General features: G+C 41.7%; 1 protein-coding gene across 16 annotated transcripts in view; it reads left to right on the top strand.

The window, feature by feature from the left end:
- The window catches only part of Dtnb (dystrobrevin beta), a 269,435-nt gene that overhangs the window by 53,609 nt on the left and 201,958 nt on the right, over positions 1-13,868 (top strand). For all 16 annotated transcript variants that reach the window (XR_012439625.1, XR_012439626.1, XM_074049317.1 and 13 more), the window contains 3 exons: positions 3,016-3,083; positions 10,438-10,518; positions 12,701-12,914. Coding sequence is in view for 14 of the 16 variants with exons in the window: in XM_074049317.1 (XP_073905418.1) it covers positions 3,016-3,083; positions 10,438-10,518; positions 12,701-12,914 (363 nt within the window). In the remaining 2 variants the exon portion in view is untranslated. The remainder of the gene's footprint in view (positions 1-3,015; positions 3,084-10,437; positions 10,519-12,700; positions 12,915-13,868) is intronic.

The raw sequence follows: 13,868 nt of genomic DNA, 5'->3' as shown, positions 1-13,868 counted from the left end.
TAGGGGCAAGTGGCTGAACCTGACATGTAGAAGCTCAGGAGTCTGGGCCTGGGTTCCAAAACTCTGCTTTCAACATGACCACATGTATTCTCCTGCTCAGAAAGTATAAAGGCCGCAGAAAAGAACTACCATTTTGAGTCTTTACTCCCATTTCCTATGTGGGCAGTAGAAAATGCATGCCCCTTTTTCCCGTTTCTCCCTATTATGCTAAAATAAACCCTTGTTAAGACTTAAAAAAATAAAGATACAAAAGAAATGACTATAGCCTGCTATGACTCCAAATTTTTATGCCATTTTAGAAAGAAGGAATGAATCTTAGAGTGATGACAGCACTTCTCCCAGGACAGGCTTCCAGGAATGGGACTGGAACTCAAATGCACATGGGAGGATTGTTGTCATACTGACCGTGGGGGCAGACTAACCTAATTGCAGCCAGATGTGGAGTGATTTCAGTAATAATTATTACTGCTGCAAGTCAGGTTGGCAAACATTTTCTTAAAAGGCCAGATAGTAAATATTTTAGACTTGCAGCCAAATGTGCTCTATGGCATCTATTTCAGTCTGCCATGTAGCATGAAAGCAGCCACAGACACTATAGAACTGTGTGTGTGTGTGTGTGACTGTGTTCCAATAAAACTTTATTTGCAAAAAGAGTGTGTTACAAATGCTTAAGGTAGTGTAGTTTCTGTAGTTTGCCACTAATGCAGCTGGCAATGTCTACATGGAAATGTGGGCCCGAAATTGCATAGCAATACTTGTAGAATGGTGGTTATCCAAATGATTCAGAACATATTTATATTAATTATTTCCCAATGTTAATCTGGAAGTGAAAACAAAATTTAGAAAATTGTCTTGAAGAACATAGCAGTCTCCAGAAATTTCTTGTCCCTACTTTGAAAAAAAAGCGATGTAATAGTAAAAGTAAAGCCAGCATGGTGGCTGTCATCTGTAATCTGTAATCCTAGCTACTCAGGAGGTAGAGATCAGGAGGATGTGGTTCAAGGCCAGCCTGGGCAAAAAAGCAAGACCCCATCTCAACAAACAAGCTGGGTGGTGGCTATGTGAGAGGCATAGGTAGGAGGATCCTGGTCCATGGCCTGCCCCTGGCAAAAACACAAGACTCTATCTGAAAAATAACCCAAGCAAAAGGCTGCAGGAGGGGCTCAAGTGATAGAGCGCCTGCCTAGCAAGCACATGGCCCTGCGTTCAAACCATAGTACTGGGGAAATACAAGAAAGGACATAATTCATGAGCTCTATTATAAAGGAGATTGTGATACTGTTTTGATTGTGTTCCGCATTTAAATTTGTATCACCTAGTGAAAGACCAAGATTGGGGGAGGCAGTAAGCTTTGGATATCCTTATTCCTTGGTAATTATAGACTACTGGTACCAACTATGTTTTCTGTAAGACCTAGATTTTATTAGGCCCCGCCACCCCACCATTTTTTTTAATTTGCTGCTGCTTGTTTCTTTTTCTTTGACCTGCTTTTTTCTGTTTACAATTCTTTCACCTTGGGGGCAAATTATTAAGTAACTTTCACATGAAATGTTACTATATAACATTTTTGGTGACCTAGGAAGGGTTGATCTTAATGATCAAAATATTAGTTATGGAGGGTTAAGGAATATATTTACATTTTAAATTTTCCTTTGGGATATGTTATGACTAAACTTTTTATTACTAGGCAACTCACTTTAGAGGATGTGTAGTTCATAGAGTCATTTAACTTGTGATTACGACACTGGAGAGTGGTTGATAGCAGTTTAATCGTATTTGGGAATGATTTACAACAGTTTTATCTGAATAGGGAAATTATCTGGCTTATGTTATTGCTCTAAATAATTTTCCTTTATAGGCTAAGACACGTATCTGTTTCCTAGTCTATAAAATTGTGAGGATAATAATAATACCAGCACATAGGGTTTTTGTGAAGATTAAATGAGATGATGCCTAAATGCATGTAATGAGGTCTTTTAAAAATTTTTTTTCTTTTATTATTTATATGTGCATACAAGGCTTGGGTCATTTCTCCCCCCTGCCTTACCACCCACTCCGCCCCCTCCCTCTCCCCCCCAGGTCTTTTAAAATTAATTAATTATTTTTTTTGAGGCATTGTGTCATTGTTGTCCAGGCTGGTCTTGGAGTTTTAGGCTCAGGCAACCTCCTGCCTTGGTCCCCTGAGTCTGCAACTCCTGGCATGCACCACCAGGCCCAGCTCAATACATACATGTTGAGTTGTAACAAAGGCCTGCATTGCCAGGGTCTGTCAACATGAACTGTTATTCCCATATGATAGGAAGTTACATTTAGGAGCTCTTTGGGTTCAGGAGTAAATAACTTTTTTGTTTAATATTGTTAGATATAAAAAGAGAAGTTTTTATGGCTATCTTTTATGTATAAATGGACTATTCTCATGTTCTTATTGCAGCCTTTCATTACACTATTTCTAAACTTATATTTAGTGACATGTTTGTGCAACACGGTAGTGAGATGGGAAACTGTGTATCAGCTAATCCAGGAGTCTGTAGAGAAAATAATCAGGTTAGAAATAAGACATAGATACATATTTTTAGCACAGGAAGCAAAAGCACAAACTCGTTAAGTATTTTAGAAGCTATCAAGTAAAAGGACAATGGTTTATATTTTTCTATGAGGCTATCACTCCATGTTTTTACTGATACTGTCTTAAAGTATATCCATTTAATCTGGCTTCTTTCTCTCCTTTTTTTGGCGGGACTGGGTTTGACCTCAAGGCTTCATGTATAAGCCATACCTCCAGGCCATTTTGCTCTGGTTATTTTGGGGGTTTGAGGGGGGCGGGTCTCATGAAGTATTTGCTCAGGCTGGCCTTGAACTTGGATCCTCCTGATCTCAGTCTCCCAATTAGCTAGGATTACAGGCAACCTGCGCTGGGCTTAACCTGGTTTCTTATGCTCTTCACAACAGAATAGTAAGCTCTTGGTTGAGTTGTCAAGTCATGCAGTGGTTCATTGTGTCTTTCCTTGTCTTTAGGATGATTGAGGAAGGCGGAAACAAGAGGAAAACCATGGCAGAGAAGAGGCAGCTGTTCATAGAAATGCGTGAGTCTTCAGTGCTTCTGGGGTCCTGCTCTGTGTGCTAAATAATTTGTTTGTTTTTGTTGTTATTTTTCTGCTCAAGTCGTAGCTTTAATCAGTCAGAAGTCTTATGTCACAAGCTGTAGAGAGGAAAGAATGGGAGTTAAAGGGTCATGGAATTGGAGGACCCCCTAGCCAGAGCATGTATTTTAATCAAATTGATTGCTTCCTCCCCTCCCTTCCTCTTTCTTCTCTCCTTTTTTTTGTCTTTTCTTTAATACTGGGGTTTGAACTCAGGGCCTGTGCTTGCTAGGCAGGTGCTTTACCATTTGAGGCACACCTCCAGCCCTTGAATTGCTTTCTTAAGTAAGTTATAAAACAATGCCTGTGACTTTAAGTCATGCCATTCAATTTAGGCCACTTGCTGTAATTCTATTGTTGCCCTGAGCTTGCAGGTGGTGACACGAAGTTAATAATTAATACCTTTTAAATTATTTCCCACTAGACTCCACTCCTGAGGTAGAGAGAACTGTTAGGACACTAGCTAGAGCTGAGGGGAGAATTAAAAATGTAAAATCTTCTGTTTGTTTAAAACAACAACAACAACAAAAAGGTGGCAGAGAGGAATGGGTAGTCTCTAGTATTTGAAGGGCTGTGTTCTGTGACTGCCTACCTGTGTGACCTTGAGCAGCTTACTTACACTTGTGAGACCTCAGATTCTTTTGCCATGATATAGAGTTGTTGGTCTAGACCAGTGACTGAAACCTTTTAAAAGCATTTACTCTTTTCAAATGAAATCATACAAGGACCTCAACGTAAGGATGGGTATTACAAAGTTGTACTGTGTGGTTGAAGCAGGAAGACGGGAGGCAGAAGCCCAGTGTAGGAGAGCCCTGCATATCACAGTATGAAAATCAACATTTAGCATCCCCAAACCCTTATAATTTCTCAACAGATCTTATGTCTATAGAGGCTTAGTCGTGGTGGGTGGAGTTGGGCTCAGCTCAGTTCTGTGTTGTCCTGTAAGTATAGCCTGGAGAAGTATTTATTAGAGATGGTAGACAAGGCATTTTGGTTTTGCCTGGGCAGTGATTGGGGGGGAGGAGTGAATCTTTAAGGACTTGTAGTTCTGAGTCTCTAATGGCTAGTCATCCAAGCCAGACACCCTCCACCTCAGCTCCCTTCACAGAAATGACAAAGTGCAGCTGAGTTCACTTCAGAAATGAGTCTTGAACTTGTTCCTAAGGCTTTGCTTCCAGGCCCTGCAGTTAGACTGCCTGGCTCAGGTCTTGGTTCTCTCACTTACTCTCTGTATGGCCTTAGGAAAGTTATTTTTCTCTGCTTCAGTTTCCTTATCTGTAAAATGGAATAGCGCTGGCTTCAAAGAATCACTGAGCATTAAAATGAGGTGCGGCAGGTAGGGCACTTGTTCATACTGAATAGCAAGTATGGCTATCTGTGGTGATTAAACTTTTTTTGAAGTCTTTGTTATTTTTCTGATAAAGCAACAAGTTTCTGATACTCTATTCCATGTTAACTCTCCGTCTGCTGTCAGTGTGCTGCTAGATTGAACTGGGAATCTGGGCCACTTCCTTACTTAAATCCCTTGTGTTGCTTCTTCTCACTTTCACTAGAAGTCCTGGCTCCAAAACCTGCTGTAGGCTTCTTTTTTTTTGCTTGGTTCACAAGTTCCTGACTTCTGTCACATGTGTGTATGTTAGTCTCCTTTCATTACTGTAACACGTATCTGAGATAATCAATTTATCAAGAGAAAAGCTTTATTTTGGCTTACAATTTTGGAGGTTTCAATCTATGATCAGTTGGCCCTGTTGTTTTTGGGTTCTGGGGCATGGTAGTAATCATTGCAGGAAGTGCTTGGTGGAGCAAAACTGCTTACCTCGTGGCCTGATGCAAATTACAAAAAAGAAAGGGGCGGCGGTCACTGTCCCCAAGAGGGCACACCCCCAGTGCTGGGACAGTTTCTCGCTAGGTCCCACCTAGTGAGGGTTCTGCTAGCTCTGTAGTGTACGCTGGGGCTTAAGGCTTTATTTAGCACATGGGCCTTCAGGGGACATCTAAGATTCAAACAGTAGCTCCTTGCTGTCCTTTCCCAGTAGTGCCCAGGTGGCTGTCCTGCACATAGACCAGGCACGCCTCTCCTTTCCTAGTCCCTTTGCTTATGTTGCTGCCTCCACCTTCACCTGGCAGACTGCCTCGTCTACCCTTCACTGCTCGACATAGGCACCACCTTTTCCAGTCACTTTTTAGCACCTTCATTCCCCTGAAGTGAAAGGTGTTGCGGTGCACGAAAATAGCAGCTGAGGTTGCACCTTTCTTCAGCACTTTGACAGAAGAGCAGTGCATGTTCCTTCGTGGAAATTGAGTTACGTGAAGGAGAGGAGGCTGTTGGCAGGCTGACGTCTCATGTCAGAGACATCCTAGCAGCAGTGAAGAGTTTGAGAGGCTTTTTATGTTAGCACTGTGCTCTTCCTCAGGTTTTCCTTTGTTGCGGAGTGGTATTTCTCATGGAAAGGTGAGCTTCTCATGGGAGCAGATACAGGAAAATCCTTCCATTTGCCACCTTGTTTTTCTTGGGATTTGGTATACCATTCAGCATTCATACTCCTTTCCCTGGATAAGGAGAGCCATGGTGTAGAAATAGCAACTCATTTCATCCTTCCCCGCCTCCTGGGTACCCAGCCCTCTTACTGTTTCTCTTTGCACAAGAGCTGCTCTGATCTTCCCAGCTAGTGCTACGGTTTTGCCTGTGTGTTTAGTTAGTGCTCTTTGTACCATTTCTTAAAGCTTAAAACACATTGCTAATTAGTAATAGGGTGACATCTTACTGAATTTTTATGTTGAAGCCAAGAGCAATCATTTCTCTTCAGAAGCCCCAAAGGAATAGCGGTCATCATCATTTTCTTTCTTTTTTTTAAGACAGGGTTTCACTGTGATGGACAGGCTGAAGCCACCTTCCTGTATCAGCCTCCCATGTAGCTGGGATTATAGGCACATACCTCACACCTGGCTCATAGAATTTTCACTTTCTTTGCTGAGGCCTTTTTTTTTTGCAGACTACAGTAGTTTTTAATTAAGAAATTGACTTGACCCTTACATAGAAGATACAGATTGAGCATCCCTAATTAAAAAATTCAAAATCTTAAATGCTCTGAAATCAGAAACTTTTTTTTTATTTTAATTTTTGGTGGTACTAGGGTGTGAACTCAGGACCTTATGCTTGCCAGGCAGGTGCTCTACCCCTGGAGCTACACATGTGGGCCTTTTTGCTTTAGTTATGTTTCTGATGGGGTCTTGTGTTTTTGCCTGGGACCTCCCTCAGACTGTGATCCTGCTACCCATATAGCTGTGCTTCCTATGTAGCTGGGATTGCAGAAGTGCATTGACATGCCTGGCTTGTTTGTAGAGGGGTCTTGCTAAGTTTTTTTTTTGCCAGGGTTGGCCTCTCCATTGTGATTCTTTCAATCTTGGTCTCATGAGTATCTGGGATTACATGCGTGAACCACTGTACCTGGCCTGGTTAGTTTTTTGACTAATTAATATCTAATGGTTCCAATTTTAAAAATTTAGGTTGAGATAGTAATACTTTAAGAGGTAAAATAAGTAAAAGGAAATAGGAATATATTTAACAAAAGACATATAAAGTCTATATTCCCAAAACTACAAAATGTTGGTATAAATTAAGGAAGACCTAAATAGATTTTTTTTTTTTTGGTGGTACTGGGGTTTGAACTCAGGGCCTCACTCTTGCTAGGTAGGCACTTTACCTCTTGAGCCATCCCCCAGCCCAGAAAGATCTAAGTCAGTAGAAAGAAACTCTGTGTTAATGTATTGGAAGGCTTAGTGTTGTGAAGATGGCACTGTTCCCTGAGTTATCTATAGATGCAGTGCCATCCTCGTAAAACCCCTCATTGGCTTCTTCGCAGAACGGATGGGCTGACCCTAAAATTTATATGGAAATTCAAGGGACCTGGAATGGCCAAAACAAGCCTGAGAGAGGAAAACAAAGCTGAGGACTCACCCTTCTTGATTGTGTGCTCCAGCACTGGAGCAGACACATGTGTCTACAACCGTAATAAAAAGCCCGAAGCAATCTTCTTACAAAGAGGAAAGATTGATTTTGATCCACATTTTTAGAGGTTGCTCAGCCCCGTTGCTTTTGGGCCTGTGGTGTGGTAGTACATTGCAGGAACATGTGGCAGAGGAAGATTATTCACTAGAAACAGAGAGAGGAGAAGACCGGGGTGTACGGTTCCCTTGAGGGCATGCTGCTAGTGACCAGAGACCAGAGGCCTCAGCCCATGAAGTCTCCACCACTTCACGGTCGTGCCACGCTGGGGACCAGGCCTTTAACATGTGGGCCTCCAGGGCCATTTAAGACTTGGACTCTGACAGCACGTGTCAGTGGGTTAGAATTGGAAGTCTGGAATTAAACCCATATATTTTGGAGCACTGAGTATTGACAAAGGTACCAAGAAAGAACAAATGTCCTTTGAGCAGATGGTGCTGGAGAAGCTGGGTATCCATGCACACAAGAGGATGATTTTGGATCCTTACCTCACACCATCTATTAAATTAAATCGAAATGGATCATAGACCTCAGTGTAGGAGACAGAACTTTAGAAGAAAGCATAGATTAAATCTCATTGTCCTTAAATCAGACAAAGCCTTCTTGGCTGTGATACCAAAAGGACAAGTGATGAAAGAACAAACAGATAAACTGGACTTCCTCAGAATGGTACACTTTGTGCTTTAGTGAACACCACCAGAGAGTGAAATGACTACCTACAGAGTGGGAGAAAATATTTGCAGACCTAGTGTCTTGTGACTTCTGTCTAGAATAGAACTTTGTATTATAAGATGATCCAATTAAGTAGTGAGAAAAGTAACTGCTAAATGGAACAGGTTTCTTTTCAGGATGCTGAGATATGGTAACTTTTTTTTTTTTTTCATACGAGGGATTGAACCCAGGGCCTTGAACATGCTAGGCAAGTGCTCTGCCAATGAGCCACCACTGAGCCCTTTTGTTTGTATTTTATTTTTGAGATAGGGTCTTACTTTATCTGAGCTGGCCTTGAACTCATGATCTTCCTGCCTCTGTCTCCTGAGTAGCTGGGATTACAGGTGTGTGCTACCATATCTGGCTGTAGAAAAAATTGTAAATTGAGTGTAGTGATGATTGCATAAGTCTATGTGTATAGTAAGACCCACTGGGCTGTACTCGTTAAATAGGTAACTTGAAGGTATGTGAATTATATTTCACTGGAGCTTTTATATTTTAAAAAAAGGAAGTAGAGCTAGGCGTCTGTGGTTCATGCCTCTAATCCTAGCTACTCAGGAGGCAGACATCAGGAGGATCGTTTGAAATCAGCCCAGGCAAATAGTTTGAACAACGCTATCTTGAAAAACCCACCACCAAAAAGGGCTGGTGGAGTGGCTCAAGGTGTAGGCGCTAAGTTCAAACCCAGTACCACAAAAAGAATAAAACAAAAGTATGACTATAATAAATGGTAAAAGGATACAAATGTTGTGAGAATATGAGAACTAGGTGATGAAAGAAATATTATTACTGTTTCGGCAGTACTGGGGATTAAACTTAGGGCCTCATGATTGCCAGGCAGGTGCTTTACCACTTGAGCCACTCCACTAGTCCTTTTGCTTTCAGTTTGTTTTGCAGATAGGGTCTCCACTTTGCCCTAGTTGGCCTTGAACTGAGTTCCTCCTACCTTTGCCTCCCAAGTAACTAGCACCACAGGTGTGCGTCACCACACCCAGCTTGTTTCTGAGATGGGGGTTTCACTAATGTTAGCCTTGGTTGGCACTGAATTGTGATCCTCCCGAGTAGCTGGAGTTACAGGCATGCACTACACACCTGTCTGGAGGAAATGACTTCAGTCATGGCATCAAGGTGAAGGTGGATTGAAGTAAAATAGAGAAATATTATTTTTGCTCAATAAAATAAACATTTCTACCAAAAGCCTGGAAAAATCCTCCTCCCCCCCACCCTTGCCTATACTGTGACATGGGTTGAGACGAGAGAGACCTGTAAATACTGGTAAAAGATAAATTTTGCCAGTTCACTTTCCTCTTATTGAGTCAAAATGCCTGCCAAGTCTTTTTTTTTTTTATGGTGCTGGGGTTTGAACTCTGGGCCTTGTGCTAGGTAGCAGGCTCTCCACCACTTGAGCCGCTCTGCCACGTCTTACAAAGGCAGCATAGATGAAATAAGAAACTCGCATTGGGATCAGAGCCATCTCAAGTGACTAAAATTCAAGGAGACGTCTTTTTTTTTTTTTTTTTTTTCTGTTTTCATGGCAGTACTCGGGTTTGATTGGTTTTGCTTTTATTTTTTTGCGGTACTAGGGTTTGAACCCAGGGCCTTGTGCTTGCTAGGCAGGTGCTTTACCACTTGAGCCACTCTACCAGCCAGTACTGGGGTTTGAACTCAGGGCCTCATGCTTGCTAGGCAGGCTCTCCAGCACTTGAGTCGCCCCTTCAGCCCTCAGGGAGACTTCATTTACAGCAAATTCTGTTTGCTGTAAATCAGTTGTAAATTCTGTTGGAAGACTGATAGCTCAGGACATGAATCACTTGAGGCCTTGTCCTTTCGTGTTTGGCTATGGACACTGTCTGTTGCTCATGAGCTCAGTTCCTCTGAATAGGAGCCTCTCGGTGTGTCCTTTCCATGTCTGTGTCTGAGCTTCCTTGCGACATGGCATCTGGGAAAGCTGCTGAAGGGCACAGTCTGCCTTTGATCACCATCCTACAAGTCCATGCTGCGACTTCTGCTGAGTGCCATTCCTGTTCGAGTGTTTAGGGAGGGGCAGTGTGCTAGAAGCACATAAAACACGGCTCTGGAAAGAACACTGGCCACTTTTAGAAAAGAACAGCCTGCCACAGGCCACAAAGGGGACCTTAGAGGTCAGCTGGTCCAGTTCCCTTTACCGATGAGGACACTGAGGCTCAGGAGGTGTACAGAGCAGGGCCACAGTCATGGTTTGTTTTGTGGCCAGGCTGGGGCTGGCATTGAGCTTTCTTGACCATATGCCCTAGGACTTTCCTACTCTTGCCACCTGCTCCTCTCTCCTGGCCACGTAGGTCATTCACTCAAGACACGAGTGTTCTCCTCAGAGTTTTCTTAGCTTGGCAGAGGGAACAATGTAGGCAAAAGCCTTGGCAAAGTCCTGCTGTGCAGTGAGCATGAGGAAGGCGTTTCCTAACCCTTCCTCCTTACCTCCATTTCTGTTTTCTCAGAAGGACTTGTTACTGAATACTGTGGCAATAGAAGGAACTACACTTCCCAGTGTTTAGAAACTAAATGGTAAGTCCAGTTGAACATTTGTATTTTCCCTCTTTTCAGGTGCACAGAATTTTGATGTCATACGACTATCAACTTACAGAACAGCTTGCAAATTACGATTTGTACAAAAACGATGTAACCGTAAGTCATTTCTTCTCATTTCTGTGGTGGATAGGGCTCTCAATATTATGTAATAAAATATTTTAATATCTTTTAGTCATATTGTTGGGCTAAGTGAATACTTTTTGTCTTGAGTATTTATCAGAATATAAGCTTCGTAATAGAAGAACTTGTCATTTTATTCCTGTGTCCCTCAAAATGTTCAACAGACTCCCTACTGTTATGAGTGATGTTTCTAATACAGTAACCAGTTGCAGGTTTTGAGGCTGGCATAGTATTACTGTTCTGTAAGTGGAAGAGTTGATTTCTCCTTGTTGCTAGTAATTGTGCAATGTTTTGTATAAAAATATAATCCATCAGCTTCTGGAGGAAAAGAAAAACTGATTTTCTGATAATGGTGTGATAAGAATTGATTTTTCTTCATTAAGTTTAATATACCATAAATCATCCTTTTCTAGAAGTAATTCCTATCATGTGATTATAAAAAATAAAGCATGCAGGGTGCCAGTGGCTCACTTCTGTTATCCTGGCTACTCAGGAGGATTGAGGTTCGAGCCCAGCCCAGGCAAATAGTTTGAAAGGCCCTATCTCAAAAATACCTAACACAAAACAGGGCTGGCAGCATGGGTCAAGTGGTAGAGCGCCTGCCTAGCAAGTGTGAGGCCCTGAGCTCAAACCCCAGTACTGCCCCTCTCCCCAAAAAGTGTGTGTACATATATATATAAAATCTTCTCTTAATTTCCATGAAGAACTGACTTATGATAGAATTATTGTGCTTTTCTTGTCTGTTTATACTAATGGGAAACTGTTTTATGTAATGGAAAGGACTTTAGCATGAGAATCAGAAAAGCTCAGTTTTAGACTTAGTTTTGTTGCTTATTATAAGCAGTGACTTGGGCAAGTCACTTTACATCCAACAACTTAGGTCTTACAGTTCTTAAGAATTCATAGACATCTCTCTAAAGAGTTTTCATGTCCTTGTACACGGAAGTCTGTCTGTCTGCATGATTGCCCACAGCATTAGTTTTCATGGCTTGTGACTCAGTAATACTTGATGAAATCATTATGGTGCACTGTAGCCATAGCCTAGAGCGTATGATACAAAAGAAGAAGAAAAAGAAAATATCTGGAGGAAACTTACGTGATAGGGAAGTGTTTCGTGCAACTTAGTTTTCTGAGTTTTTACATGTAGGGGCGTGTGTATGTTTGATGATTTAAATATATTTCTGTGGGTTGTGGTCAAAATGCTTGAAAGCCATTGTCTGACTGCAGCCCTCGTTTTTATAACTCTTCCCCTGGTTCTTGGAGAACACTGGTCTACATGTGGAGTGTTGAGAGCCTGAATTACGCTAGTGGTGTTAGTGATGTAAAGCAAAAGATTTATTATTCTAAACATTTTTATTTTGTGCCTTTCACATGTGCTTCTACAATATACTGTAAACATTTTTTGCATGGACGTATTCCTTTTTCTTCCCTGTCAAAGAATCTTCTCACTGTGAGGAGAAGAGGACAAGGATGCTCATAGCAGTGTTGGCATGAGAGACGAGCTACCACACCCTGTGTTCCCTGGGTCTGCCTGTCATCGCACCACTGCCACACTGCTCCAGTGACTGCTGTTTTACCTTTATCTTATTATTTATTTATTTATTTATTTATTTCTGGTGGTACTGGGAATTTAAGTCAGGGCTGGGTGCTTGCTAGGCCATGCCTAGCTGCTTGAGTCACGACTCTCCACTATTTAAAATTTTTTTTATTACTGGGGTGGACCACCACACCCAGCTATTTACTTGTTTGTTTGTTCATTCATTCAATTATTTTTGTGATGCTGAGGATTGAACCTAGGACCTTATGCATGCTAGGCAAGGAGTTTCGTATGTATGTATGTATGTATTTATTTATGGGACTGGGGTTTAAATTCAGGGCTTTGTGCTTGCAAAGCAGACGCTCTACCACTTGAGCCACACCTCCAGCCCATTTTTCTCTGGTTATTTTGGAGATGTGGTCTTGAGAATTGTTTGCCCAGACTGACTTCAAATCGCAGTCATCCTGATCTCAGCTTCCCAAGTAGCTAGTATTTTCAGGTGTGAGCCAGCGGTGCCTGGCTGAGTTTATTTTAAACTTAAATACTCCCTGGCAAATTTTAAGTGTTCAGTTGTGAAGATTGTGTCATACCTTAACATTGTTGACTGTTTTTTGTGTTTAGTTCATCTCGTTGATATCTGGAACATGATTGAAGCCTTCAGAGATAATGGCCTTAATACACTGGACCATACCACAGAGATGAGTGTGTCTCGCCTTGAAACTGTCATCTCGTCTATCTACTATCAGTTGAACAAGCGCCTTCCTTCTACTCACCAAATCAGCGTGGAGCAGTCCATCAGCCTCCTCCTCAACTTCATGATTGCTGCGTACGACAGGTGAGTACCTCGTGATCACTTTGTGTGAGGAGTCCCCCTCTCTTTATCGCATTTATCCCATGCGCCTTGCTCAGGGTCATCAACTTAGAGTCAGTGTTAGGAGGGACACTGTTCAGTATATGTTTCTTCTAAGGACTGCCCACTGTCCCAGGGCATGTCCCTTATTAAGCTCTGTAATATTACGGAGAATCACAGCACTTGAGACATACTGTTATATGGTTAATTATAAGTATCTCAATGACGCTCTTCTTGCTAGTGAAGTTTATCTGAGTTTGAGTGAGAGCATTGACTTTCCAGCTGACCTTATGGCTATCCTTTCTTTCTGTGTAACATCAAACAGCTTTGGACTGAAGTATCTGATTTTTTTCCATGCAGAACATTGTCTGGTAGACCTTACAAGAGAAGAGAACTATTTTTTAAACAACCCAAATCAAAATGGAAATGATTTGCAATGTTTGTATTCATAGAGAATTCAGTTGGTATTATAAAAAATTAAACCAAACCAAGCAAAATAAAGCATGTGATCTAGCACTTGAGCCATACTGCCAGTCCTTTTTTTTTTTTGTGATGGGTTTTTTTCAAGATAGGTTTTTATGAACTGTTTGCTGGGGTTAGCCTCAAACCTCCATCCTTCTGGTCTCTGTCTCCTGAATAGCTAGCATTACAGGCATGAGTCACCGGTGCCCCGAGTTCACATTCTGAGCCCTGCTAGTCTACTGGCTACTAGATTTGCATGGATAAATTTCCTCTGCTTCATTGTTCCTCCTTGCAGACTTACTCTGAGTTCATGCATCTGTAAAGTGCTGCTAATTATACTCTGTAGTAGTGAGGTTTCTGGGAATTAGTGACAAAATTGTGAATGAGTCAAAACCAAGTCATTATTAGGTATTCACTAAATTCATGACGTGTGTATGAGATGTTGTCAGATTAAATGTTCCATTTAATAGAAAATTA

The sequence above is a fragment of the Castor canadensis genome, chromosome 12, assembly GCF_047511655.1.
Source record: "Castor canadensis chromosome 12, mCasCan1.hap1v2, whole genome shotgun sequence".
NCBI lineage: Eukaryota > Metazoa > Chordata > Mammalia > Rodentia > Castoridae > Castor > Castor canadensis.
This window is presented reverse-complemented; position numbering and strand designations above follow the sequence as displayed.